Source organism: Trachymyrmex septentrionalis, unplaced genomic scaffold (assembly GCF_001594115.1).
Source record: "Trachymyrmex septentrionalis isolate Tsep2-gDNA-1 unplaced genomic scaffold, Tsep1.0 scaffold29, whole genome shotgun sequence".
Classification (NCBI taxonomy): Eukaryota; Metazoa; Arthropoda; class Insecta; order Hymenoptera; family Formicidae; genus Trachymyrmex; species Trachymyrmex septentrionalis.
Window position 1 is genome coordinate 2,775,248 of NW_017305451.1, and position 25,478 is coordinate 2,800,725.

The 25,478-nt window shown below is 39.6% G+C and overlaps 2 protein-coding genes across 2 annotated transcripts in view; one reads left to right on the top strand and one right to left on the bottom strand.

Moving 5' to 3' along the window:
• The window catches only part of LOC108749425 (very-long-chain enoyl-CoA reductase-like), a 101,111-nt gene that overhangs the window by 15,568 nt on the left and 60,065 nt on the right, over positions 1–25,478 (top strand). The gene's annotated exons all lie outside the window — the stretch shown is intronic.
• The window catches only part of LOC108749424 (facilitated trehalose transporter Tret1-2 homolog), a 73,872-nt gene that overhangs the window by 8,472 nt on the left and 39,922 nt on the right, over positions 1–25,478 (bottom strand). The window contains exon 3 of the mRNA XM_018488124.1: positions 225–326. Within this exon, the coding sequence (XP_018343626.1) occupies positions 225–326 (102 nt within the window). The remainder of the gene's footprint in view (positions 1–224; positions 327–25,478) is intronic.

Here is a 25,478-nt window from a genome sequence, read left to right on the forward strand (position 1 = left end):
TTTCAAAGTCTAATTTTTTTAGATACTTCAGTAAAACTATTCTTTCTGTGTTTTCCATTTTTGTACGTCTTGTCACTAATAAATTTCTAAAATATAAGATACATATTATACAATAGCCATCTCATTTAATCAATGTAACGATCCTCTATTATTAGCTGATTATTAACTAATCGTTTATTACTAAACTTAACGAACTAATGACAGTATTTATTAATGATATATACTTGTGACATGTGATGCGGCCTCGTTGCCGTCGACGTCATGTGTACCACGGAAGCCCTGGGCATTTTAAAATTGTCCTCGCCCTCGTCGGGTATCGTTGTTACCTGCAACAAAATGCAAATGACGATCAATATCACAGATAACTAAGGCAGCCATCGAATTTGGTTTTTTTTTTTCTATTTTGCAATTTAACAGTATCGTGGCTTATTTCGAGATTTTTAAACAGGTGACTTAGAAATAATATATTTATAAGGAATACAATTAATTCAATATACAAACGTTTTGACTTACAAAGCCTTCTTTAGTGATAAGAATAATATCATAATCTCCTTAACGAATAACTATTCAAATAATACTTATTGTAACAGAGGCGATGTGTCTGGTTCCGATAAGTCAGTATTGGCATGTTATTTCGAAATATTAAGATGAGAAGAAACAAGTTCTTCAGTCAATAGATTGTTCAAAAATCTTGAAATAAGACATGATACCGTTAAATTGCGTTGCAATCTATTTACTTCAATTTTTTATTTTGACCCGCGTAATTATTTTCCAGTCGTACTACTTTACTCGTATACGTATATTTCATTTTAAATTCTTTTTAAAATATGCTAGAATCAAACGACTCTTGAAATAATTATCTTTCTCTTTGGAGAAAGAGAGTTATTCCAAGAATCTTTCTAAATCACTTCGATGAGAAAGTATATGACTAATATTTTCGTCACGAAACTTTCTTTTTGCTGATAGCACGCTTTCCCGCCCTTTCTCTTCCAGTCTGCTGATCACGTTAGCTGCCCTTTGGGGACGGGAGTGGACCGTCAATCATTTGTATTATCTTACCGACTCAAACACACACACACACACACACACACACACACACACAAGTCATTTAGGCAATAACCGAGTGGTTTAAGAGACGTTGCTTCTGTTAGAGCTGTCATCTTGGTTATCGCGTCAAGTTCATTGGATCGAATAACGAAAAGATATCTATGGCTTAGAGCCTATTAAATACACGGAAGTGCGAGCCATTTAGATACATTTTAGTGGTTGAAATTATTACCTACATTTTATGCATTGATCGTTTGGCGATGATCGCAAAGAGATGACTCGTGTGTTGGGATTTAGCGATCGACGATCGTTATTGTTCGCTAGAGAGACGTGGGAATAAACGCGCGATAATCCGGGTTTACGCGTATCAGACGGTCGCTTTATTACGCTCGTACGTATTTAACGATCGACGGTCGTTATTGTTCGAGGACCTTCATCAATATGGACGTCGACCTTAATACCGGCGAATTTCCTTTAGAGAACTCCCGAAGCTTTCACCTCTTTTTTTAAAAAGCTCACCCTACAATTGTCCCGTTTTCATTAAAGTCGAGCGAGATGCTCTGCATTAAATCTTTCTCTTACATCTTTTACCATCTTTTTGCAGATTACGATGATTAATCAATATGCACGAACGCTGATAAATTAAATCACTCATTAAATTTAATTATATAATTCCATGGTACAGCTTAATTATAGTCTCATTACAGGCTATGAATATATTACACTTGCGCGTACGCGACGGCTGCTGTAATACGCTCGAATAACCTTGAGGCAGAAAATATAGAGCCAGGCGTCAGATAAGTAGTCGTTAGATCAGGCCGCCGTAAAATGACTCTATCTAAATCATTGTCAAGCATTTTCTCCATTAAAAATAGACCTCTTAGGCGGACGTCTCGAAGGTGTATCCTTCTCATTATTTATTTATACGCATCTGACGGCGGGATCTGATATTCCTTCGGTAGTTTAGACTTCGAGGCTGTCATTGCTCGCAGCTCGCGACAGTGTGTATTTAAGACGACATTAGATATCCAACGACACTTGAGGACTTTTCGATATTGCACAATCGCATGAGTTATACCGAAAGTCGTTCCGTTCACGCCTTTCGTGATTTACGATGAACTGGTTCTATCCAACAAAATTTTGCACGCCTATTCAACCAACGCTCGCACGGAGTTCCGAGTTGTTCCGTGAGATTTAAGACGCACGTATTTGTATAAAAAAAATAAAAAAAAAACTAATGCTCGACAAAGAAAATATTCTTATCGATACACCGAGAAAAATGTTAAATCAACAAAAGACAAGAATGTATTTTGTCGAGATCAAACAGGATTTCTGATTATATCTGGTAAACAGAAATTCTGTTTGAAAATTTCTGTGGAAAGTTTAACTTTTCTTAAGCAAGAAAAAATCTTAAAACTCATGTGTTTTAATCATACATTGAAAAAATACTTTTGATGTTTAAACCAACAAAAGCACTCAAGAGAAATGGCATTTTGGTGTGTAATAAAAAAATAAAAAGATCTTAAAAACTTGCCTCAATTGTACTGAAAAAAAAAATATTCTGATACATCAACGAAATGACATTCTTGTTGGGTGGTTTTTTTTCTTTTCTTTTCTTTTTTTATTTAACCAGAACATTTCTTTCAATGCGATTGAGAGACGCGAGTTCAAGATTCTTTTTCTTATTTAAGAAAAAAATTACATTTTGCACAAACTAGAAATTTTTTTCTAGTACCGTTGACATCTTTATAAAGTGCGAAAATGTTTCAAATGTCCTCTGACGAGCGTATAATCGTTTTAGTTAGCACGAAGCGACGGTGCGAGCTAATAGCAGAGTATATCAGCGAAAATCAATAGGGAAGCATAAGGCGATGGCGAACGATGGGGAATGTTTTCCACTTAATGGCGAGTCTCTTGATGATTATTCATGCGAGCTGCCGATTCCACGGAGTTTGCGGTTTTCTTTTTTATTCCCCCGTCGTCGAATCTCCGATTAGTCTATTTCACTTTGTCCTCCCTTCCTCTTCCGTCCTCGCTTCTCTCCTCGCGCTATCTCCCTCTCGTTCGAGGATGGCGTTTGCATGCCAGCGTGACGAATGAGTTAGCCGATTTTCAATAATCGACAAGATGGCAGATAAGTCTCATAGAATCTAGCAAATGCGATTTCTCATGTTTCCTCCACCTAGATTCCATTCGCGGATTTATTTCCCGGAGTGTGCGGCGCTGTGGGTATCCTCCGGCAAATCGTGTCGCAAAATCAATATCTCGAGATACGCTAGGGAATTCCACGTGAGGACGATCACGTCGGAATAGAGTTTGCAGATAGTTCGCAAACTGTGCGGTATGTAACACTAACTTCCGTCCCATTCGTATCGCCGTGAAAAACCTATCGCACGAGGGACCGGAAATAAGAATGGTTGACACTTTCCTTCGTATATATATATATATATGTGTGTGTGTGTGTGTATATGGAAAGTACTCTCGTGAAAACGTGTAAAAATGATTATCGCGCGCCCAACGAAATGTGAGACGTGAGATTTCCTTTGTACGAAATAATAATTTCACATAACAATAATGACAGTTTATATCATATTTTCGTTGTTACGTTTCGGAATGGTAATACATCCGATATTCCATGGAATATCGGAATATCGATAAAAACGGGCACGAGTCGCGAGCGCCGGCTCCGTAATTTATCTTTCCAAAGCGGAGCGGCGTAAAAACGTCGTTAAAACGCTTCGTACTATAAATTTCGCTTTGATCGCTCTTTTTCTTTGTAAATGCAGGACCAAAGATAACGCGAGTAAAACGGGCCTTTTTGCATAGCTATCGCCGCGCGACTGTAATTGAACGGCGAGAGCGGAGCGGTAAAAGGCTACGCCTGGACGAAAACGTTCGTCCCGCTGCTTTGCGTTCTCTGAATTTATAATTCAATACCGATCGCATTTATCTCGGCCTCGGAGGAAATTGTATTCGTTATTGATTAATTGAAATCACATTTGCACGACGGGGAGACGGGAAATCGCGGGCGGGATAATCCGGAAATTAATAAATCTCGCGCGGTGAGAGACTCGCGGAGAGCGAATCGCGCGCGAAGAAGCGCGTACAGCCTAGAAACTACGTTCGTAGTCCGCGAGTAAAATCTGTGCAACGTGCGCCTGGAAGAGGGGATCGTACGGCGGATCCTACGGATAGTGCACGCTTAATAATAATTTCGCGCCGAGATTTAATAAGAGATGCCGCGCGTTCTCGCCACGAAGGCGAGCGGCTGTGAGCCGCGAGCTAAAAAGGGGTTGGCCGCTGCCGTTTCGAAATCATTTCCATCGCGCGTTCGTTCTTCGAGGGTACCGGGGGAAACGTAACTTAATTACTGATTTTTGCGATAAGGTGGGAAGCTCCATGCTCCGACCGACGAGAAATAAATGGGGGGAGGCCGCGTGTGTAGGACGATCTCTCTGCCGGCGAGAGGAAATACATACAGAATCCGGGCTACGTATATATAACCGCGCTATTAGAATTTTATCACTGCGCCGAGAACGAGCAGCGGAATAATAACGCGATATACGGGCTTAAGTGTACACTGCGGTGTATAACGATATATATACAATACATATATATATATATATATAAACCCGAGTACCTAAGGTGGAGATCTTTTTAATCCCGCCCGCGATATTCTCCTCTTGCGCAAAAGTAGCTGGGTCTTTCTTATCAACTTGAAGTAATTAATTCCCAACTTGGCAATTTAATAATTTGAGATTAAACTCTCTGTTGGGGGACGATTTTTAATGGAAGATAAGCCCAGCGTCTCCATAATTGCCGTACACCCGACGAGTCGTGAGGTAGCGAATGACTGTACTTACGCGACGTATATCACTTGCAATGTAAACATCAAATAGAGACGTGATTAATCCGCAACGTGACGTTTATGAGAATGTATTACGTGTCGCCCGTTTATTAGTGTGAGACAAAAGGTTTTATACGCTCTCGTGCAGTATCGATCCGCGTGTTCCGACATTTCTTACGACGAGACATCTACGATGCTCACGTCCGTACACCCCTCGTAATTGCACTAATTCACGTGCGACAATTACGGCAAATTATAATGGAACTGCGCAACGCGCGCTATTCTCTACTGTCATTTCTCGTTCCGCTCATGTATCCCTTTCGCGAAGCGAGGGAAAGAAGAGAGTATAAATAATATTAAACAAAAGTGTCTTTTAACGCAGTCAATCTGAAATAATTGCCTCGAAAAATATTGCCTCGCACGGAATGCAAGAGATCCGGGTTCCGACTCCCGGCCGAGGCAATATTTTTCGCAATAAGTTTTTTACAGTTTTTTAAAATTAAATTTGGGAAATTTGGGAGGATTATTAATATTTCAGACTGATCGCGTTGAAAGTCCGACAACCATATCGGCACGCAATTATCATTTCTGAAATTAATGCACTTAAATGAATATATATATTGTATAATAGTTTTAACATCTTAACATTTAGACCGTAACGGCGCTTCGTATTTTAATTTAATGATATTGATGCTCCTAGGCAGATCTTAATAATCTGGCACTCCAGATAAGCACCATGGAACCTATAAATAATTTGATTGCGAAAAATATTACTTTGTATAAATAAAGTATCATTTTTCGCTAAATTGATCCGTACGTCGAATTTTAATGGAATCTTGCAATGGAATAATCTTACTCGCTTATTTTAATGAATAATTTAATAAAAAAAAAATGTCTAAATTAAAGATTCAGAGAAAATGTTTCGTCAGTCCTAATTAAAGCGGAAATATTTTAATGAATGCATCCAGCGGCAAACGTCAAGAATCGAGAGGTCGCAGCTTTTAATTTCAACGCTTTTTGCTTTAGCGTTCGTTACTAGCTTTTACGAGGGGATCTCCTACGGACGGTTTTCATTAACGTAAGCGTTTCTGCCTTGTACAAAAACACAAGGCGGCAGAATGAACACCGGAGATATCATTCGTTGCTCCGCGCGGGTCGCCGCTCTTCATGTAAAACTCGTGACTGCTCGCGAAAAAGGCGTGTAACCGTTGAAATAAAATGCGCGTAATACACTTAATTGCTGGAATTTTGCTAAACGAGAGAGACCTTTTATTCGTCGCAGCCGGGCGACGCGGGAGAAAGCCTCAAAAAGATTTTTTTTTTTTTTTTTTTTAAACATCCCGCATTCGAGGATACTTCCTGACGTTGTGAAAAAATTCTAAAAAAGCAATTTCAATCAATAGCATTTACATTCGGAATTAAAAACTGCACTTTTGCAATTTTAACGAGAGTTCTGCAAATTCGATCGGGCATTCCACCGTTCCTCAAGCGAGCTGCAACGTTCGCATTCGCATTGCTTAATCGCGCAAAGTTGTCTTTAAACTCGTGGCCATTAATTATACATGCATATACACGCAACTGCTGCGGCGCGTTACATTACTCAGCCAAGACTACGGTTCATTCATTAGAAAGTTTAATTTCAGCTCGCGAGCTTCGAGTTTCTCGCAACGTTATTTCATCGTTATTTCCGTAAAACCGTAACGTTTTCCTCTCTATCGCCTGGGAAAATTTAGCGATTCGGTGTCTCTACGGCAATCAATTTCATAACACTCGCACAATCGCCGAAATTAAAAGCTGGCCACAACCTTCTTTTACTGCCTCTGCGTTTCTGAATATTCTCTACCGAGATTTTAATTGGTCTGCCGTATATTGGGATTATCTATGCCAAGGTTTATCAACCGGTGGTGCCCGCAAGGGGTTCCAGGTGTGTCGTGAAAATTTTAGATACAGTAAAAGAAGCCAAAAAATTTAGAAATATAATAATTAAAAAGCAAAATGAGAAGTAAAAAATATTTCAAAAATTATTTAAATTATATTGTGTGTTTACTTTATAAATATTTTAATCCAAACGATATCGTCATTGCAGTAAAATAACTTTTTAAACAATAAAATAAAACAATTGTGATATGAATTGGATCGATGAGACTAAATCTAATTAAATAAGAGAAATTCAATATATAATAAATTAAAATTCACTTAATATTGTGAATAAAAAAATAAGAGCTTTAAAATTTTTACTTATTTTTGAATGTCGTGTTGGCGGTATCTAATAAAAAGATTCTCTGCTGAGTGCTGAAATATATGCATTTAAGGCTCCTGAGTAGTCGCGGCGGCCATGTTGGAATTATGAAGCGAGGAATGACACGTAAATTTATGCTGCAAGCCATTTGTAAACAAAGACAATTTGGATAAATCTAAATGACGAGATTGCTTTAAAATATCTGTAAAAATGGGCAGAAACTGTCCTTTTCTTCTCTAATAGTAAATGATCGTAAAAGGTAGGTAAAGTGAGCCTAATTTCGGAAACACACGATTTGAACAGCTGTTGGAATGAATAAAATATACGCTTTTACATATCAAATTCCAGGATAACTATAGTTTCTGCCTATTTTTAGGACTTTCATAAGTACGAGATACGTCACATTTTCACAATTAAGCAAATAATAACGAAATGGCACGCAGCACGAATTTTGTCGTCATAACGTCACTTTTCCACGCCTGTAAGTTCAGCAATTACCGTGGCGAGGCGCTGTAACACATAAACACGAGCCCATGTACATTTGTGCTTGTGTGTGTGTGAGACTACCGATTTCGTCACATTTCGCCAGGCCGCCGACTGATTTTGAATCGCATCCTGACTACTCAATAAATTTGGTTATTATTTTAATATGTCCCGAATGGAGAAAGATTGAAAAACATTGATCTACGCAAATTTAAATGCAAAGTCGATACACTCGTTTTTTTTTTTTTTTTTTTTTGTAAATTCATTATCATGTTTATTGAAACGCCATGTAGGAGAGTGTTCTTAATCGAAAAAATTCATAATAGCAGCGCAGAGATTCGCAGACGATTAAATTCCGCTGAGAGGAGGCGTTGAATCTCCTGCCAGCTCTTTTATCGTTCCCTCGCCTTTACCTCTTTCATCACGTCAGCACGACGATGTGTCAGAGGGAATTTTTTTTGTTTCACGTGTTCGCGCGTTCACAGCTGAAAGCGATTCGGCTCGGTCGATTCGGTCGAAAAAGAGTAGCAACGTTGACGCAATGTACAACACTCTTTCTCGCGAACTCCATTCCTGCGAGTCGTTGATCCGGGCAGCGATACTCTTTCTCGCAGGGTTGATTTTCGTTTCCGTCGCGAACAAACGTACGCGCGCGCGCGCGCGCGCGGAAAGCGAATAGCAAGCGGAGATAGCGGAAGGTAGCAGGAAGGCGGGCAACGAGAGAAGGAAAACAGCTGGCAGATTCGTCTGTTGGGCTCTCCGAGATTTGGATGCACCGAAGGAAGGAGAGCTATAAAATACGACTTACGTTCTGTATACTTTACGTTCTATTAGACTATTCTTCGCCAAGCTCACCATCCCGCGCCTTTTGCGCGCGCATTCGGGTCAAGTAGCTATGAATACCATATATATATCTAAGTGCGACCGTCTAAAGCAACCAGCCAATTTGTCCGTCATATTTCATCCCCGTCCGTCCGTCCGCGTCCTCTCTTCCTTCTTTTTTTCCGAAACGGCCATTTGTCGCACGGGTGATAGTTCGCGCACGCGACATTACGTCGAGAGGGGTCCGCGCGAAAAAATGACTTAGAGTAACTTATGCACGTCCGCAGCCCTCTTTCGCAGCTTATACGAGGTGTGGCTCGAGCGAAAACACTTGGTTCCAGCTGGCGTTTTAACGGCCGCTCCGATAAAACGCGCGTTACGCGCATCATTTGCGTTGTACGCTACGATATGCCATCATATACAGATTCTCTGTTTCTAAATAGCCGCTTTTTGTCCTGTTATTTATCGCCGAGGGTGGGCTGATTCAATTATCCAAAATTAATTCTTCCAGACCGAGGCAATGTTTTTCGCGATAAAAATTATTCGCAAGTTTCAGATTTTCATCTTAGATTTCAGATTATTAATATTCTTATAAAGATGCTTATTAGCATAAAAAATTATTAAATCGCTTGTTCCGTTCATAATTGCGTTTCAAGACTGAAAAAGATTTCGGTTTGCAGAATGTATATGTATGTAAGAAAAATCGCACCAAAATATTCAAATACCGAGATCCGTTTTGAAAAATAAGGTTCTTCGTATTTAGATAAATTCTTTTAGTTCCAGTTCTTTAGTAGCATTAAATCATCTTCTTATAATTGCTGCACGGAGAAGAGTGATTGTAAAATTTTCAACGTGAATTATTGTTAATCTTCATTCTCGCCATAATTTGCCAATTTGTTTCGATGACGATTAAAATCGTTGCGATCTTTAAATTCGGATGAAACGTGAACCTCTTGGTAATAAACGCCGAAAGGAGGGAGAAAGGCTAAAGTAGAGAAAGAGAATGCGTCTCGTCTTGTTTGCTTCGGTAATAAATTCTCATGGAATTATGAATCGACGCGAAGGCGGATTCGAACGCTCAAGGCGTATTTACCCCATAATCCCCGGGATACACGATGCATTTAGGCTTGAACTTCACGGGTAATGACCAGAACTCGATGTAAGTCACGATCTCCAGTATTAGGGGGGAGGCGGGCGGGGGGGGGGTGAACACTCTTCGTTCTTCACTTCCACGTTCCCAGCGCAAGGTCCCCCCCTTATCACCCACCTTTTACTTCTCCTCTCCATTCAGTTATAAGGATCGTTAAGGGGTCGAGGTTGACACAGCACGAACGTTACTTCGAAATAGCTTCAAGAGAGATGCTGCTATCAAAACAATAAACCTCCTAATTTAGACGACACTGAAATAACATAGCATATGGAGATGAAGAAATATTATGAATTTTAAAATCATAGAAATTACAGAGAAAGGAGAGAGAATATGACGATTTGAAACTTAACGAAAATATCAAAGTATTTAAAGGACGGTTATGTTAAAAAATTATAAATATTAAAAATATATGAATAAATGTAAAATATAGTAATAAATTTATTAATGTAAGTATAATTTATAAAATACAGTATAATTTATGTATACAGGATAACGAAAAAATATAGGACCGGATAACGAATAAATATTTCAAAAACAAGACTATAGAGAAATGTTTCATACAAAAATTGTAGAGTTTTATCAAATGCATCAAATAACAATATCTATTTGACCTTAAGCCTTTAGAGGTACCTGAATTTTTTATCAAAAAGTATAGATACTACAAGTACCTACCTCAGGTAGAAAAGTATTTAATTAAAAAAAAGATTTATTGTAGCATTTTGAATAGATTTTAATGTCAGCTACAAGAATGCTGTTGAATAAAAAAAATCAGAATTCCCACAAAAAATTTATTTTTTTTAACTACGGACTCTTTTATACCTACGCTCAGGGTCAAATGAATATTACCTTTTGGTACATTTAGTGAAATCCTATAACTTTTGTATGAAACATTTAGCCAGTACTGGCTAAATATTTCCGACTTTTTGTACACCCTGTATATTTCCATGTGAATACATTTTTTTCTCCTATTCTCTATTTATAACAATTTTCTTGGAGTAGCATTGAGACAGTCCGTCTGTATATTTTGCTTGAGAGAGGAATCTCAGGTGGCACGTTCGGAGCCTATGCTAAGAATAAATCTACGACGCCACGTGCCACGCATGTTGAATCTAGTACTCGCTTCTAGACGGCTTCTGTAACTCGCGATCCATTGATGCGTACAATTGAACCTTCTCTCTCGAGGAGATAATATGTTCTCGCATCTCACTCATACGGGCAGGCGGCGTTCGGTCGTCGGTAATATTTATCTCAACCCCATGTTGCATGTTAGCCTGCTCGAACGACTGGTTTCACGGCGAAAGAAAGCACGTGGAAGAACGTCGCGCGAGTCAGTCAAGAGGTAAGGAGGTGGACACCAGACACACATATACGCGAGAGAGAGAGAGAGAGAGAGAGAGAGAGAGAGAGAATTATCCGTCCACGTGGCGCGTGGCGATCCATGAATAAATCCTGCTCGATCAAGCTCTCTCGTGGATCTCTCTCTTTCTCTCGTGCCCACCGGTGGCCTCCGCTGATAACTAATCGCTCGTTGGGAGACTTATACACGCGCGCCAGACGTAACAGCTAGCGTGCTATTTCATCGGTGCGACGGAATTGACGTGTATCGAACGGATATCGGAGTCGAGTTGGTACGAAGGATGCACAGCCCGTATTTCATCGGGGGTCCTGTTCCGATTTTCCGCGATAGCGCACTCGCGAAAGGTCGCGACACTTCCTCATCTCTCGACTTCCTACGCAGTCGACGTTGGATTTTAGAATTCGATCTTTTTTGGTTTCTTATCGATCGAGATTTGTCAATGAGAGGTTTTCATCGTACACTGTTGCGAAATTTGTGTTAAGTTTAACACACTTCACGTCCCAAATGGTCCACTCGAATTTGTATTGATTTAACACAAGATAAATACGTTAGGAAGTTGCAGAAATATTACGTAATAGAAGTTTGTAAACAAATCGTGGAAGCATATTTTTTCGGTAAAATAAACATTTATAATATATTAAGGTAACGCCCATTTTCATTTATCTTATAATTTTAGGTTTTGAAATTATTACATTACTTTTGTTATTTGTTTTACGTACTCATTGAATTGTGTTATTTCGACACTAAGAAATGTTGAGTATCAATTTAACACAAACTATTTAAATAATATAATCACACATTGTATTAAATTAACATTCGAATATAAATATTCAACATAAAATTTTAACGAAGACCCGAGTGGACCGTTTCCAACACAAATACGGAATGTGTCTCGTTGTGCAATTCAAGATATTGCAATAATATGTAAAATGTACCTGTAAAACCAATTATGTCATATCTCTCTCTCTCTCTCTCTGGTCTGGTGGTCTCTTAACCTTCATTTTGCATCTTGTTGGCGCGATACTTTGAAGTATCGCTTACTGTGCACGTGATACGATGTAACGCGATGTAATTTCTCTGTCGACGGGGAGACACATCTTCCTTTCGTTGCATTTCTACGGTAACCGCCTTATACGAACCGCCTTATACGAGTGTTTCTACAGGGGAGCGTTTCTGACCTGTCGACCCCTCGTCTCTCTCTCTCTCTCTCGAATCGGTGTCCTATTTCGACATCTTGCGACTTTACATGTTCAAACAGACGGACGATATTTGGAATCGAGCTGTTCGAGTTCCAATTACGTTGTTCCCGCGTGAAATAGAGTCGTTCTTAAATTGAATTAAATACTTGATCGCTGTAAGGAAAGTAGGTATATCAAAATTATACTTCAGTCATACTTTAAAGTATAATTATTGACAGTAATTATATTACTATTACAATTGTATTTTAAATCGAAGTTCTCGCTGATGATTTTATTTTAAACACACAATACTTATCGATGTGTATAACTTTTACACACATCTTCCATCTTATGTAAGCAGGATAATAAATCATTGCGATGTTTGGAGTCTCAAGTGACGCAATCTGGAATATTTTTCGGCAGAAGATATTGTGTTTCAATCTAATCACTATAATGAAACGTTGATTTAACCGCACAGAGAGCGGACTGTATTACAAGCGCGCGAATGACTCGGAATTTCAACTATGTCCGAAGCTTCCAGTTTAGTCGTCACGTCTGCAAGTGTTGAGTGTTTAAAAATAAATTTACACTTCACGCTGACTAACCGTGGATACGAAACAACTGTTCAGCATTGAATAGAGTTATCAAGCGTCTTGAGTATCTTAACGTTAATTCGAGACTAGTCCCGGGACTAGAAAAAGAGGTCGTCTATTTGCGTTGGTTACTGGAGCCTGTTTCTCATACGTCCAATGAAATAACGTAAACGTATGAATGCAGTTAAATATAAATATTATGACGAAAATATAATATAGATAAACATAAAGAACATTTACGGTGTTGTGAAAGAGAAATATGATACGGTATTATAAAAGATAACGATAGTGTGATATATCTATATTGCATAACTGGGACACACGAGAGAATTGTGTAAATGACGTTCGTGCTGTTTCGATGATATAATATTAACAGACGCGGGCAATGTGAAATCCAACGTAATTAGTTTAATCTCATCATCCATTATTTCCTGAAAACGCATATTTTCGCCTTTATGCACAATATGTACTCACGTTCTATTTGTTTGTTATTTACAATTATTTACAGATAAACTGAAATAATGTTAGATTTTAGGAATGCGTGCTATGAATGCAAAAACGTCTTAAGAAGACCAAAAAAGATCGAACGATCCGATATCTAGCAACTTGTCTTACATTTGTTGAGAAATACCGAGCATTGGGTTACCATGTGGATATTCACCCTTTTTCCCTTGTCGGGCAAATATTTGCAGGTCACACCTATTTCTCTCTTGTAACCGCTTCTTCAAGCCAGATTTATCGGAGTATCCGGAAGTCTTATACGTAAACATTACCTTTTCTTGAAACGCGATTGCCTTTTACGAAATATTAGGAATGCACCGAACAAAAGGTTCTAATTAAACCAATAAAAGAGTCTAATAAGAATAGCACTTTAATGAAGATCAATGACAATCAGAAATTCTGTTCGGTCTCATCAAAACGCTTCTTACGAATGACCCTTTTGTTGGTTCAACTAGAACCTGTTTATATTACAATATAATTGTTAGAAATTAAAATGTTGTAATTATAATAGAATTAATCAGCCTCGAACTTATGATGCATCGGTCTTTTTTTATTCAGATTACATTTTATCTTTGGAAGCTCGAAGAGACAGGGTTGTCATATTCTACACACATTTGGTTCCCCGGCATCAAGCCTGAGATAAAGTGAAATGTGTTCCCATAATGCGAATACGCAGCGACGGAAGTCATTCACTAACTCCGTAGACGGGACATTCTAAATGTGGAACGTAGAATATGCGACGCCGTGAATAAATAATGTCTCGTACGGCCGAACATCATTTATACTATCACTTGGATACACGGAAGCGAGCTAACAAAATGTTTAATAGATACACAACGCGGACGTAATATATACATCTTGATCAGGATACCTCTTTCTCGACATAGTTTTGGAGAAAAAAAACAACTCATGCATATTTATGTCGTCATTAATATAACATTATATGTATAATATTCATCATAGAAACATAAATTGTTATATAGATTTATTATTTATCGCGTTATTACCGCGATATTTAATGTCCGCGAGATAAGATGTTTCCCTTTCAACATATAACCCGGTCAGGAACGATTTAACTAGGCCTCTTCTAGGCGCTTGTAGTGGCTTGTACTTCCAGTACGCGCGACTGCTGCATCTTCGACCTGCAACGTAGCGGCGACAATCGAGTAATAGCGACAGTGAGAGGTAACTGTAGCGGGAAAGGTTCTCGGTCCTCTTCAATGGTAATCGCACTCTTGGTTTCTTCTATTCGATATTGTCTATCTCGGCGCGATATAGACTATCTCGGCGCGTGCATTTGCACGTGTAGCGTATGCACAATCGGGACTTGCAAATGTGCAGTGGCACTTCTGCACCGTCCCCGGACATCCCCTCCTCCCCCCTCCCCCCTGTCATCATTGTTCTACGTGCATTTGAAAGAATACATTCGAACTCTGACATTGGCCTCGGCGCGCTCTCGGAGGGTGTTATAATAGACGTACGCCCGTCCAGACGGTGCTCATTCGACGTTGATATGCATTACATGGCCCTGATACACAGACCTCGAGCAGCCTTGAATATTTCTTATTGTAAAACAGGAACCACGGACCTGTATATATGCGTTACGCCGGGGAGTAATTGACGTTTATATGCATAGTAAAGATAATCCTTCATGCATCATTACTCTTTGCATGCGCAGGGCTGATATGCATAATAGAGATGATTTTTTATGCATCAAGTCACCTTATGAGACGGTAATAAAAGAAAAAATTAGGAGCGGCCTAAGTGTATTGGGAAATTTAAAACTTTCCACCGTGAGACGGTGAACGTGTTCGTCATTAAAGCGCGGCGAGTATCGTCGTCATTATAATACTTTTTAATGCGGCGAAGTAAAATCCGAGCGAACGAAAATGTAAAATAAAATCGTCGAAAAGTTGAGAAGGGCGGGAAAAGTGTCGCCTATACTCGTCGAACGTATATCGATCGTGGACTCTCTCGGCCCCCGGGATCCTTTCATGGCTGGCTTGGGATACGCGATCTGAGCACCGCTGAGCCCTAGATACGCCGGTATATATGCATTCGATGTATTCAAAGGTGCAACCCTTTCATTAGCGTGTAGGCCACGCGCTCTATTATCCCCAACAAAACATCCGATTCCATTGTCACGCTGCGAACAATGCCGCGCCGCGGTCACGTGTTCTACTTTCGATCATTATTCGCGAAGTGTGCATAAAATTGGCAAATTGCGCCGCAATCGCGCTGCGTGATGCGCAAAGTTTTTCCCTTTTGCATCACGAGTGATCTATCGCGACACGAGATGTTCACAGCTGATGTTTTAATTCATGGTGGTCACGCCTCGGAGATAAAGATCGTATCAATTGATAAATGCGCTCTTCTTTCGGTCCTCGTTCTTCTCTCGCACAATGGCGCTCGAACACGTGCGATCACTGACACATTGGTCACTTTAAGTGATTTCTCGCCTGTCGTATTTTTAGCGAATTGGAAAATTTGCATAAATTTGAAAAAAAAAATGTAACCGAATGTAAACATTGATGATAGTCGTAATCATTGACGATACCTTGAAGAAAAAAAAAAAAGGACTTGACTAAACCATCCGAGTGACTATATAGAAATTTCGTTTCTTTGTTCGACGCGTAAAAAAATGCACGAAGGCACGTGCTCCACTTTTCACGGGAGGGTACGAATTATGCCGAACAGCATTCTATTCTTCTGCAACCAGTTTGCAAACATCACTCTGTTATTATGGGTCTAAACGGAGATTTTTCGGGGCAGCCCATTCCGGAATATCAAGCGACAATGCCGTGTGTGTTTTCGTTAAAACCGCTCATTTTACGTAACACGAGAGTTTAACCGAACAAAAAAATTATGCGTTTAAAAAAATGTATTTAGAAATAGCAAAAAAAAACACGTGAAATTTTATAATACTTCCTGTGTAGAATTAAAATTTATTTAGACAATTAAATTGAAAACTGTATGAGAGATATACAATAAGCTTCTGTAGGTTTTAGATTAATATGAAGAGAGAGAGAGAGAGAGAGAGAGAGAGAGAGAGATATTAATAAATTATAGGGATTATGAAAATTTTATGTACATTGCGATAGTGATGTGTTTTTAACTGCAGCCTGAGGTATTAATAATAACGCGATATCGAATCTATTACATCAATCAGGTCTTCGCTTGTTAACGAGTAAATATTAATTTGCTCCAATATCGCGTGTTGTACCGGCAAAAAGGAATACGGATAAGAAGTTGTGTAAATCTATGGACTCGATGCATATTTACGTCTTTTTAGTCTTTTTTTATCATAGGAAGTACTCGTTGAGTGATACCTCCGACAAGACAATCTATTGAAATAAGTAAAGATCTTTCAAGTAACTCAGCACATGTCAACTCACCGGATTACACGACAAGAATGTCACGTACGTATGCATATATGTACATAGACAACGCACACAAGTTTCTCGATATGCTCATAGATGGGGAGCGTGCCTTATCGCGCATAATTTCTCATCGCGAATCGATCTGTGTTTAAGTCAGCGATAAAATGAGAAGATTCGCTTAAAATAAAGATCCCTGCCGACGTCTATCGCCGCGGGAAAATACTCTGCAGCTTCCGGAGATGAAACGAGCTAGGCGGATGTAGCGCGCAGGCCGTATTAATTACATGACGTAATTGACCGGGGCGATATGGGATTCGCTGTTGTAAAGTAACGTTCCTGATTTACAGCACGAAATTCTAGGCGTGAAATTCACTGTACGTATTTGTTCTAACGCCATGTACTTTCTTTAAATACTTACTACCACACCTTGCTATTTCAAGTGTATGTTATTTTTAGTTAACGCACAGTACATTTCTATTTTGATTCCTGTCCGTGATGAATATATCTTGCATAATTATTTTTCGAGACTTTCTCGAAAAGGTTTGAAACTTGTACGTCTACGGCGTGATCTAATATGACTAGCGTGCATTGTGAAAGGCACGTCTGCTTTCGAACTGAAATCGATCAGTGTTGACGCAAGATTCGACTAGTGGAGGTCGATGACCTCTTCTCCCATTTAAATATCAACAATATCTATGAAAATACGATACATACATACACATACAGACAGAAGTCGCGAGTAATATAATTAAGAAATGGAATTTCAACATTAACTCTCGTTACTCTCTCACTAATCCTAACAGATAACTGAACTCTCGGGGGCATTATCACCGGTTTAGAGTGACGAGCTGTCAGAATATCATTCACAAATATATTCTTCTTATCTCTCCTGGTTCCTGACTGTCCCATAAGTTTTTATCAACGTTATTGATAAGTTTTAATTAAGTCGAGTCGAATATTTAAAATGGAAATTCTTTGGTCCGAGAATCATTACAGTGTTAAATTCATAATGTCAAATTATACTCAATTGGAATTATTCTTAATCATTTCTGTAGATCGCTACTGCTATTCAATATGTCGTCAATTTAATTAAAATAATAAATGAATAAATTAAAAAATATGTATTAAATTTAATGAAAATTTTGTTTATTATTTATTAAATGCATACAACGGTCAAAGCTGGATTCATTGCTTAAATAATTCAATCTTGAATTACATATATGCTATATATGTACTTGCATACGTAACAGATTTGTAGTTACGCATAAGTGCACGTTAATGTGATCGTTGTTTACTTAGAAACTAACCACAGAAATGGACTGATCTATATTTTGACACGAGGAAGTTAAAAATAACAAAGTGTCACTTAACTCATGAGATTGGTTTGCTATTGTTCCTTTAATATCTAATAGTGTACGCACTTGTGCGAAATATCCAAAATAAGAGTTGTTTATATAAAAGCGTAATACACTTTTGGCTTCCCGTAATATCAAAGCGGGAAGCAGAACGGAAAGCAGGATTACAATCGTCTCCCTTTAATGGAACAGACAATCGAAACAAACAACAGAACGCGGATATTCACGGAAACCGTGTAATCATATGACGTAAGTGCAACTGCGTTAAATTACGTACGGCCCAGAAATTACACGGCTGACCTAGCAGCTAACCAAGGCAGTCTGGCGAGGCCGTTCACATTGCTGCTTTTAGAATACAAATGTCGGAGAGAATGGTTTTAAAAGGATTCTTCTTCTTACGTTTCTGTAGAAGAAATTAGGTCTGTAAAAGATTTTTTTTATTTCCGCACTAGACCTATATTAAAACTCTCTTTCTCGCTTTCGTCAAATATCAAACACATATCTATCTCACTTTCCAAAAATGTATTCAATATATAGTCAAAGAAAACAGACCTATTTCACTTGGCGATCTAATACTGAAAAAAATTTAAGATTAATTTTGATCGCAATTACCTGGAAGACCTTGTCTTTCGTTAAGGCCGCCTTCGCGTCCATGTCTTCAATGAACGCGCAGAACGCTGTAAATCGCAACAGGAAAACGACACAGTCTCGCTTTGATCTTACGTCGTGTGGAAAGAAGTCCCCTGGCGGCGACCACGTGCTTCGCACGAAGAGGTGGGAGGCTGCGGCAGAAGCACGTGCGAACTTTCCTCGCCGGCGGAGAGAAGTACACGCGCTCCGATCTCTTTAAAGCGGCTCGCGGGTATCATCGGGTATAATCCCGCATCTCTTCCGTCGGCGTGTACTTCTATTTCTTCTCATTTATCCGCTTCTAGCCCCGCTTATCGCTCCTTTGATCTCATACGAAGCGCGCACTCACGGGCTCTTAGAGGGCTCACCTCGATAAAACGCTCTATCTCGACCGCTTTCGCGCGCGCCGAGTCTGCTAATAGTCGATAATCGTATCGCCTCACTATGGATAAGAGAGTCGACAGCGACGACGAAGACGATGATTCTAACGATAACTCCGAAGACGATAACGAAAACGACGGCGAATCTCTACCGCGGACGAAAATAAATCCATACATCAACCGTGACACAATTACGCGGCAGTCTCTCTTTCTCTATCTCTATCTATCTTCGCCGCGGGTGAGAGCCTCGATGATTTACGGCGAGCGCGCGGGCCACAGACGGTCAATGACAGTGCGTCGCGCGCAGTGCACTCGCGAGGCTCCGGATAAACGCTCGGCTCGTCTTAATTAGGCGCGATTAAGCGAGACGCGCGCGCTCGCACTGACAGTCGGACGGAACGGCCGGTCGGGTAGACGAGAGGTGGATAGACGAGGAGGACCGTCACATGGACCGCAGCGGAGAAGGCTGAGAGAGGCTGCGACCTGTCCGCTTGGTGACCATCGTAGCACTGAGCACCGAGCTCTCTTTCGACCGACGGGTATAGGGCTTCGGAGCAGCACCGCGCTCTCTCTCTCTCTCTCTCTCTCGCTCTCTTCGTCGAACCTGTCTCGGTCCCTCCGACTCCCGCCCGTCGTCACTCTTCCTCCCTCGTGTTCCCAGAATCTCTTTTTTTTTTCTCTCTCTCTCTCTCTCTTTTCCTCCTAGAGAGAGGAGGAGGAAGTTGAACTGTCTCTCTGTGAATGTCCACGCGTGTAATGCACGTGGCGATACGCGTAGTATGCGTGGTCCTTTTCCCGCGCCGTCGACGAAAGGTTGGAAAAAGAAGAAAAGAAAAAAAAAAAAAAAGAACCGGTCTCGCGATAGCAAACTAGCTTTCGGGTGCGAATTTATTTCGCGCTTTTTTTTCTTCGTCGACAAATTGCGAGGATTTGTCGCGCGGAACGCGAGTTCGCAGACGGGACGTCGCGACACGGCGCATTAAGTGTCTTAAAAAAATTGAAAAGCGGCACGAAAGGGTTAGCGCGTAAAACATGGATTTTTATATCGAATAATAAAAGCCGCCTCCTTATTCCACAGTCGTATCTTCAGTAGGGTAAAAGGATGAAAGGGAAAAGTATCATGGGATGGAGAAACTCTCTTGTTTAAGTCAGAGATAAATTCAAGTCTATCCTTGGAGTCGAAACACTTTTACGTGCTTGCAAATTTTCACACAGAGTTATCCGTCGAATTTTCATGACTACTTTGTAATAAATGCAATGAGTTCGATAAACGCAAGGCGGAACCGCGGCTTTTCCGTTGAAAAGAATGAATGTAAAGGAATTATTTAAGTGAGAGAGGTTAACGCAGAAAAATGATGGTTCATATAAACGACGGCGATTTGTCATCGTGACGCCAATACTCGACTATAAGCATCGTTAAAAAATTAACTTTTGTGTAATAATCCGTTTACGAGTTAATTGCACAATTGCCAAATTAAATATACACATGTCGTTTATTGTCAGCCCTACGTATTATCCACGTGTGCGTTCCAGCAGTTATCGACTCGCTCCTTGATCCTTTCATTTGTTTCAATAAAGTGTTTGCCGATTGTGAGCACGGCGTGAAGCGTACCGGAATATAAATCGACTGATTATTACTCGAACCGATTAAAGTCATACCAGAAATACACGCGTCGATTTACGAGTGCTGTCTCCGCAGTGAATCACTCGAGAGAATATGCGTCAAGTGGAATTATGGACGCGGATGTTAAAAGAGTGGATTAAAGTATGTAAGATGTAAAGGAATCTGTCTATACGGAGGATATCTTTATGGGAAAGATATTTTTCAAATATAAGATTCAAAAATTTATGCATCAGTCTTCTGACAAAAATCGTAATTATATTCACATAACTACATGGGAAGAGTGATTTTGCTGAAGTATCTAAAAATTTAGATACAGATCTAAAATAATTCTGTTGGACCAGAAAAATAGTTAACCAAATAATAAACTCAGGCACGCTGTGAAAAGTTTTAACAATCAATTTGAATATTTCATATAATTATTTTGATAATCCAAGAAATTATTTTCTGTATCTAAATTGTAAATACTCGTACTTAGGAGAATCGTTCTTTTCGAATGTTAAAAATTAAAATGGGAAGCTCCACCTCTTCTTGAATTTATAATTGAGCTAATTTTGGTAAGTATTATGGATTGTCAGAAGATATAAATTGAAAATCCGCGCGGGAAAGCGCGGAGGGAAGAGATTTCTGCTCGCGAAAGATCTCATTTTGATTCGTCTCGTTATTGAAATTTTTTTTAGGCGAACTTTGATCTTACCGGCCTCGGTTTGATTTTATTTTCGGCGAGCCTCCAGCCGTCTGTAAAACTCTGGCCGGAGCGATATTAAGGTCGTACGACGATTATCGGAAAAATGCACGCGGCCATTTATACGGTGCGCGCCGCGGCGCCGTTCGTAGTAGCGTCCGCATCACTGCGTCAGTCAAATATAAATGCAAATTGACAAATACTCGCATATGCATTAAGTGCCTGGCCGCGTGCCGTTATGGACGCAGGAAGGACTCTCCTTGCGTTTCTTTGTAATCGAATTTAAAATGTGGCCATCCCCCCCCGTCGTCGTCTCTATTAAGAGTCACTTATCGCGCTACTCGACGGTTATGTAATTAATTAAGCATGCCTAATTATCACTTCCGCTCCGTTAACCGAAGGTGTTAAGGAACCTCGTGTGGATTTTTTTACGATGCTTTTTTGTGATCGTTTCACTAGACTACAGATTTTAATCTTTACTAAAAGCTGCTTGTTTCTATAGATTTTTATTCATCTATCTTTATGGTTTAATGAATTTTCAATTAATTAATCTTGAAATCTATAAGTGGTTTAAAGCTTTTTAATTGACGATCGATTTGACGAAAGAATTTTAAAACGAAATTCCATTGATGACTCTAGCCCGTGACACGTTTGTTGAATGATCATCAAGAAAAAGAGAGAGCACTGAATAGTGCTCACAAATATGTATGCGCATCGCGCGCTTCGCGCCAAATGCCCTGTGTACGAGGTGATAGACGTGTGATTTCCGACGCTGAAGACGTTTCCAAGGATGTTGAGAAAACGGTGTCTTTCCCTCGACCATTCAGTCCTAGACTCGTTTTCCAGACGCTTTGCCGCGCAGATAAATGCATCGTAAATGCACGTCCAATGGACCGTTCGACAGTCCTCTTTCAATAAAAAAAATACATACTTTATGACTTAATTGTAGAAAGATATCTTATTTTTGAAAGGATATTTTATGATTTAAGTTCGTCTTTATTTTTTTTGTTTTTTTCTTTTCTAAAGAAGAAACTTCTTTTGTGTGAAATTTTGTGCATTAGAAAATGAAAATGTTTGTTGTGTATTTATTATCATTTTACGATCTTTTTTTCTCGAGAGATTACGTCGCTTCTTTTGTATCCTGCTACAGGTATGTTCCAAAGAAAAACACATAGCGTCCATCGATCCGTGCGATAAAGCTTTTCAGCTCGTTTGAAAAATGAATGCAATTTCTTTCGGCATGTGAATGTCACATAGTTGGCAACAACAAAATATTACACATATTTTAAATTAAACGTCCTGTACAAGTATAAATTATTACACATATTTTATATTAAAATACATGTGTATCTAGCCAATGTGTCTTCAATTGACATATATTATATTTTATATTACAATTTGAAATTCATTTTGGATTTACGATTAATTATAAGTAAAAAGTTCGCTATTTCGATGAAACGATATCTTCATAAAGCAAATGTATAATTATATATAAATAAGGCGAAAATAGGGGAAAACGCAATTTGCGCGAAATAGGCTCATAATAACTGAGACGAAAATTTAAATACGTATTTGGCTTGTTCAACGATGCATAATACGTGAAACGGCATTGCGCTGTTGATTTATTAATAGCCGATGCACCATCCGTGTATAATAATGCACGCAAATCCATATAAAATCCCGATTCACAGATGCGTATACGATTTACGTTTGTAAAGTTAAATTAGCTTCGTTGTAGATAGATACAGATTATGATCGATAAATCAATTTGATCGATAGCCAGCTGAGTACCGGTTTGTGTTAGCAAAAAGGAAAGATATAAACAGAAAATTTTCTTCATTCGTATATTTATCATAATTACTGTTTTGTGTGTTTTAAGTAGACGTCCGTCTGCGATGTTCAAATATCTCCACCAGAGAAATATAACTATAAGAGTTTTATCGATGTAACTTTAGAGAATGAGGTTTAACTCTGAATCCATTTTGATTGCGAAGAGAGAGAGAGAGAGAGAGAGAGAGAGAGAAATTTGAGGATAATCGGTCAAGACGATTAAACACTTCGTCATCTTCAGAGAGCGACTTTCTTCGAAGAAGTGAAAGGGCGACAAAAGTAAAAGGGTCGCCCGCGGAAGAAAGTCCTTACTAAGGTCCCGAAAGTGCGCGTATGGAAACCTGTGCTTCTACGCGAGCGTAACAGAGAGTAGGGACGTCCCAAAAGATAATATTTGTAGTAATAACATCTCAACGGGCTCCTTATACGCATTTGAAGAACGAACTCTCGAGGCCTTCCTCTCGTACGCTTTCAGCGCCCTTAAACGCGCGACTCGCGCTGGCCGATGTTTGATTTGATTTTGTGACTCGGAAGAAACGTGACAAGGGTCTTATCACACCGACCGACGCAAGCTGGTTTACACTCGTATTACGTGAAATCTGCTATATTCCTCGTGGACTAACGGCTCTTTTATTTTTTTTTTCCTTCTCGTTTCTCATCCTCGTGGCGGAACGAAAGAATGAAGGGTGAGTCCCTGGAGATCCGTGATTTTAAATTCGTTCCCGCTTAAACTTGTTCCGGGCCTCCGGGAGAACTCGGTACTTTAGCCTAAGTGGATAGCGTTATATCCGCTTGGATGTGCATCACGTGAAACACGAGTGCATGCGATGATTTATTACGTTCTCCTGTGTAGAAGAGTTAGGGAGAGATCTGCGTCGATGGTGATTTGATTGCAGTTTAGAAACGAAAAAAAAAATCTGATCGCTAGTAAAGTTGAAGTTTGTTGTTCCTTGTGGCGAATTGGTATACACTCTAAATTTCACTTGTAATTATTTTGATGCTCTTGAACAAAAATTATTTTCAGATTTGTGCCCGGCAAAATTTTTAGATACTTCGGTAAAATCGTTCTTTCCACGTGACAAAAAAATAAGAAGACCTGCGGTTGTAGCGCGAATGATTTTTTTTCCTCCAATTGTCCAAAGATAATTTACGAACGATTTGTGACTACTTTTCATTTGATAAAATTTTAATGAGACGGATACTCTCCCGCTACTTCCGCGATTGCATGAGTTTTCGCAAAGCGAAAAAAAAAAAAAACGCTGTTATCTCGTAATGAGAGCCGCGCCATTCCGCTTTAAATTGCATATTAGTCGAAAAAGGATCGTAGGGGTGAAAGGCCTCCTCGGCTCTCCTTCCTGTTTTGGTATCCCTTCCGCGTGTAGACGTTTTCCATGTACGTGACGTTTATAAAGTGTGACTATGCAACGCGCGTCTGCTGAATATTAATTGCTACGCGTCTCGTTCTCCCTAAGGACCAAACTTCCAGCTTGTCGCCCCGTCCGAAATTACATTCGGCCGACAAGTATCGTGCTTGTCGTTCTATCGCGGGGTAAATTAAAATGAGAAACAGAGACAGAAACTGAAGAAAGAATAAAAAAAAAAAAAACATTTAAAAAAAATGAAAACGTAGCGGACCGAACTGTTGTTGAGAAAATGCTGAGCGATTTTTCTTTGCTCGAGAATCTATTTATTTTACCGTATCTCCATTTGTTCGCGATCTCGATCTCGCCGCGGTGGCGACGAACTGTCTCTAGCCTGCAGAACGTGATGCTAAAACCGAGTCTAGCCTGCCAACGAAACGAATGATCGCGCGCTAGGAACAGTTCCCCGGGTTCTCGACTTCAAAGCCGCTTGCCGCGTCAAAGGGCGCGTGTCCGCGTAGTTACCGGCATAAGTTATAGACGTTTACTAGGGGCGTGCGAGATGAAGTTGTACTATTTATTACGGAGACCGAAGAGTGCTTGGCATTACGTCGCCTCTGACGGGCGGCGCACCTATATGTAAATTTCCTTAATTTCCCGAGTCGGGAAAATAGACGAGCATGTAACAGCAGTGTCGTAATAACGAATCCACACGATGGGTGTTGCGCGTTGCTTGAATTATGTTCACGTTAAAATCACTGTCGAGAAGGTGCATTCTTGACACCGTTATATTTCGAATATCAAAGGAAAATTAAACTTGTGTTGATTTCAGTAAATATATAGAATTTGATGTGGCAAAGAAAACAAGTGTGCAACATTGCACATGGCGGTAATATATGTATGTCGGACCAGCCAATCGAGCTTGAACTCAACTTGCGAAATCTTCGGGAAATGTTTTTGTGGGAACATCTAAACTGTTGCAATTATTCGATGTGCCACATAAAACTTACAATTTTATA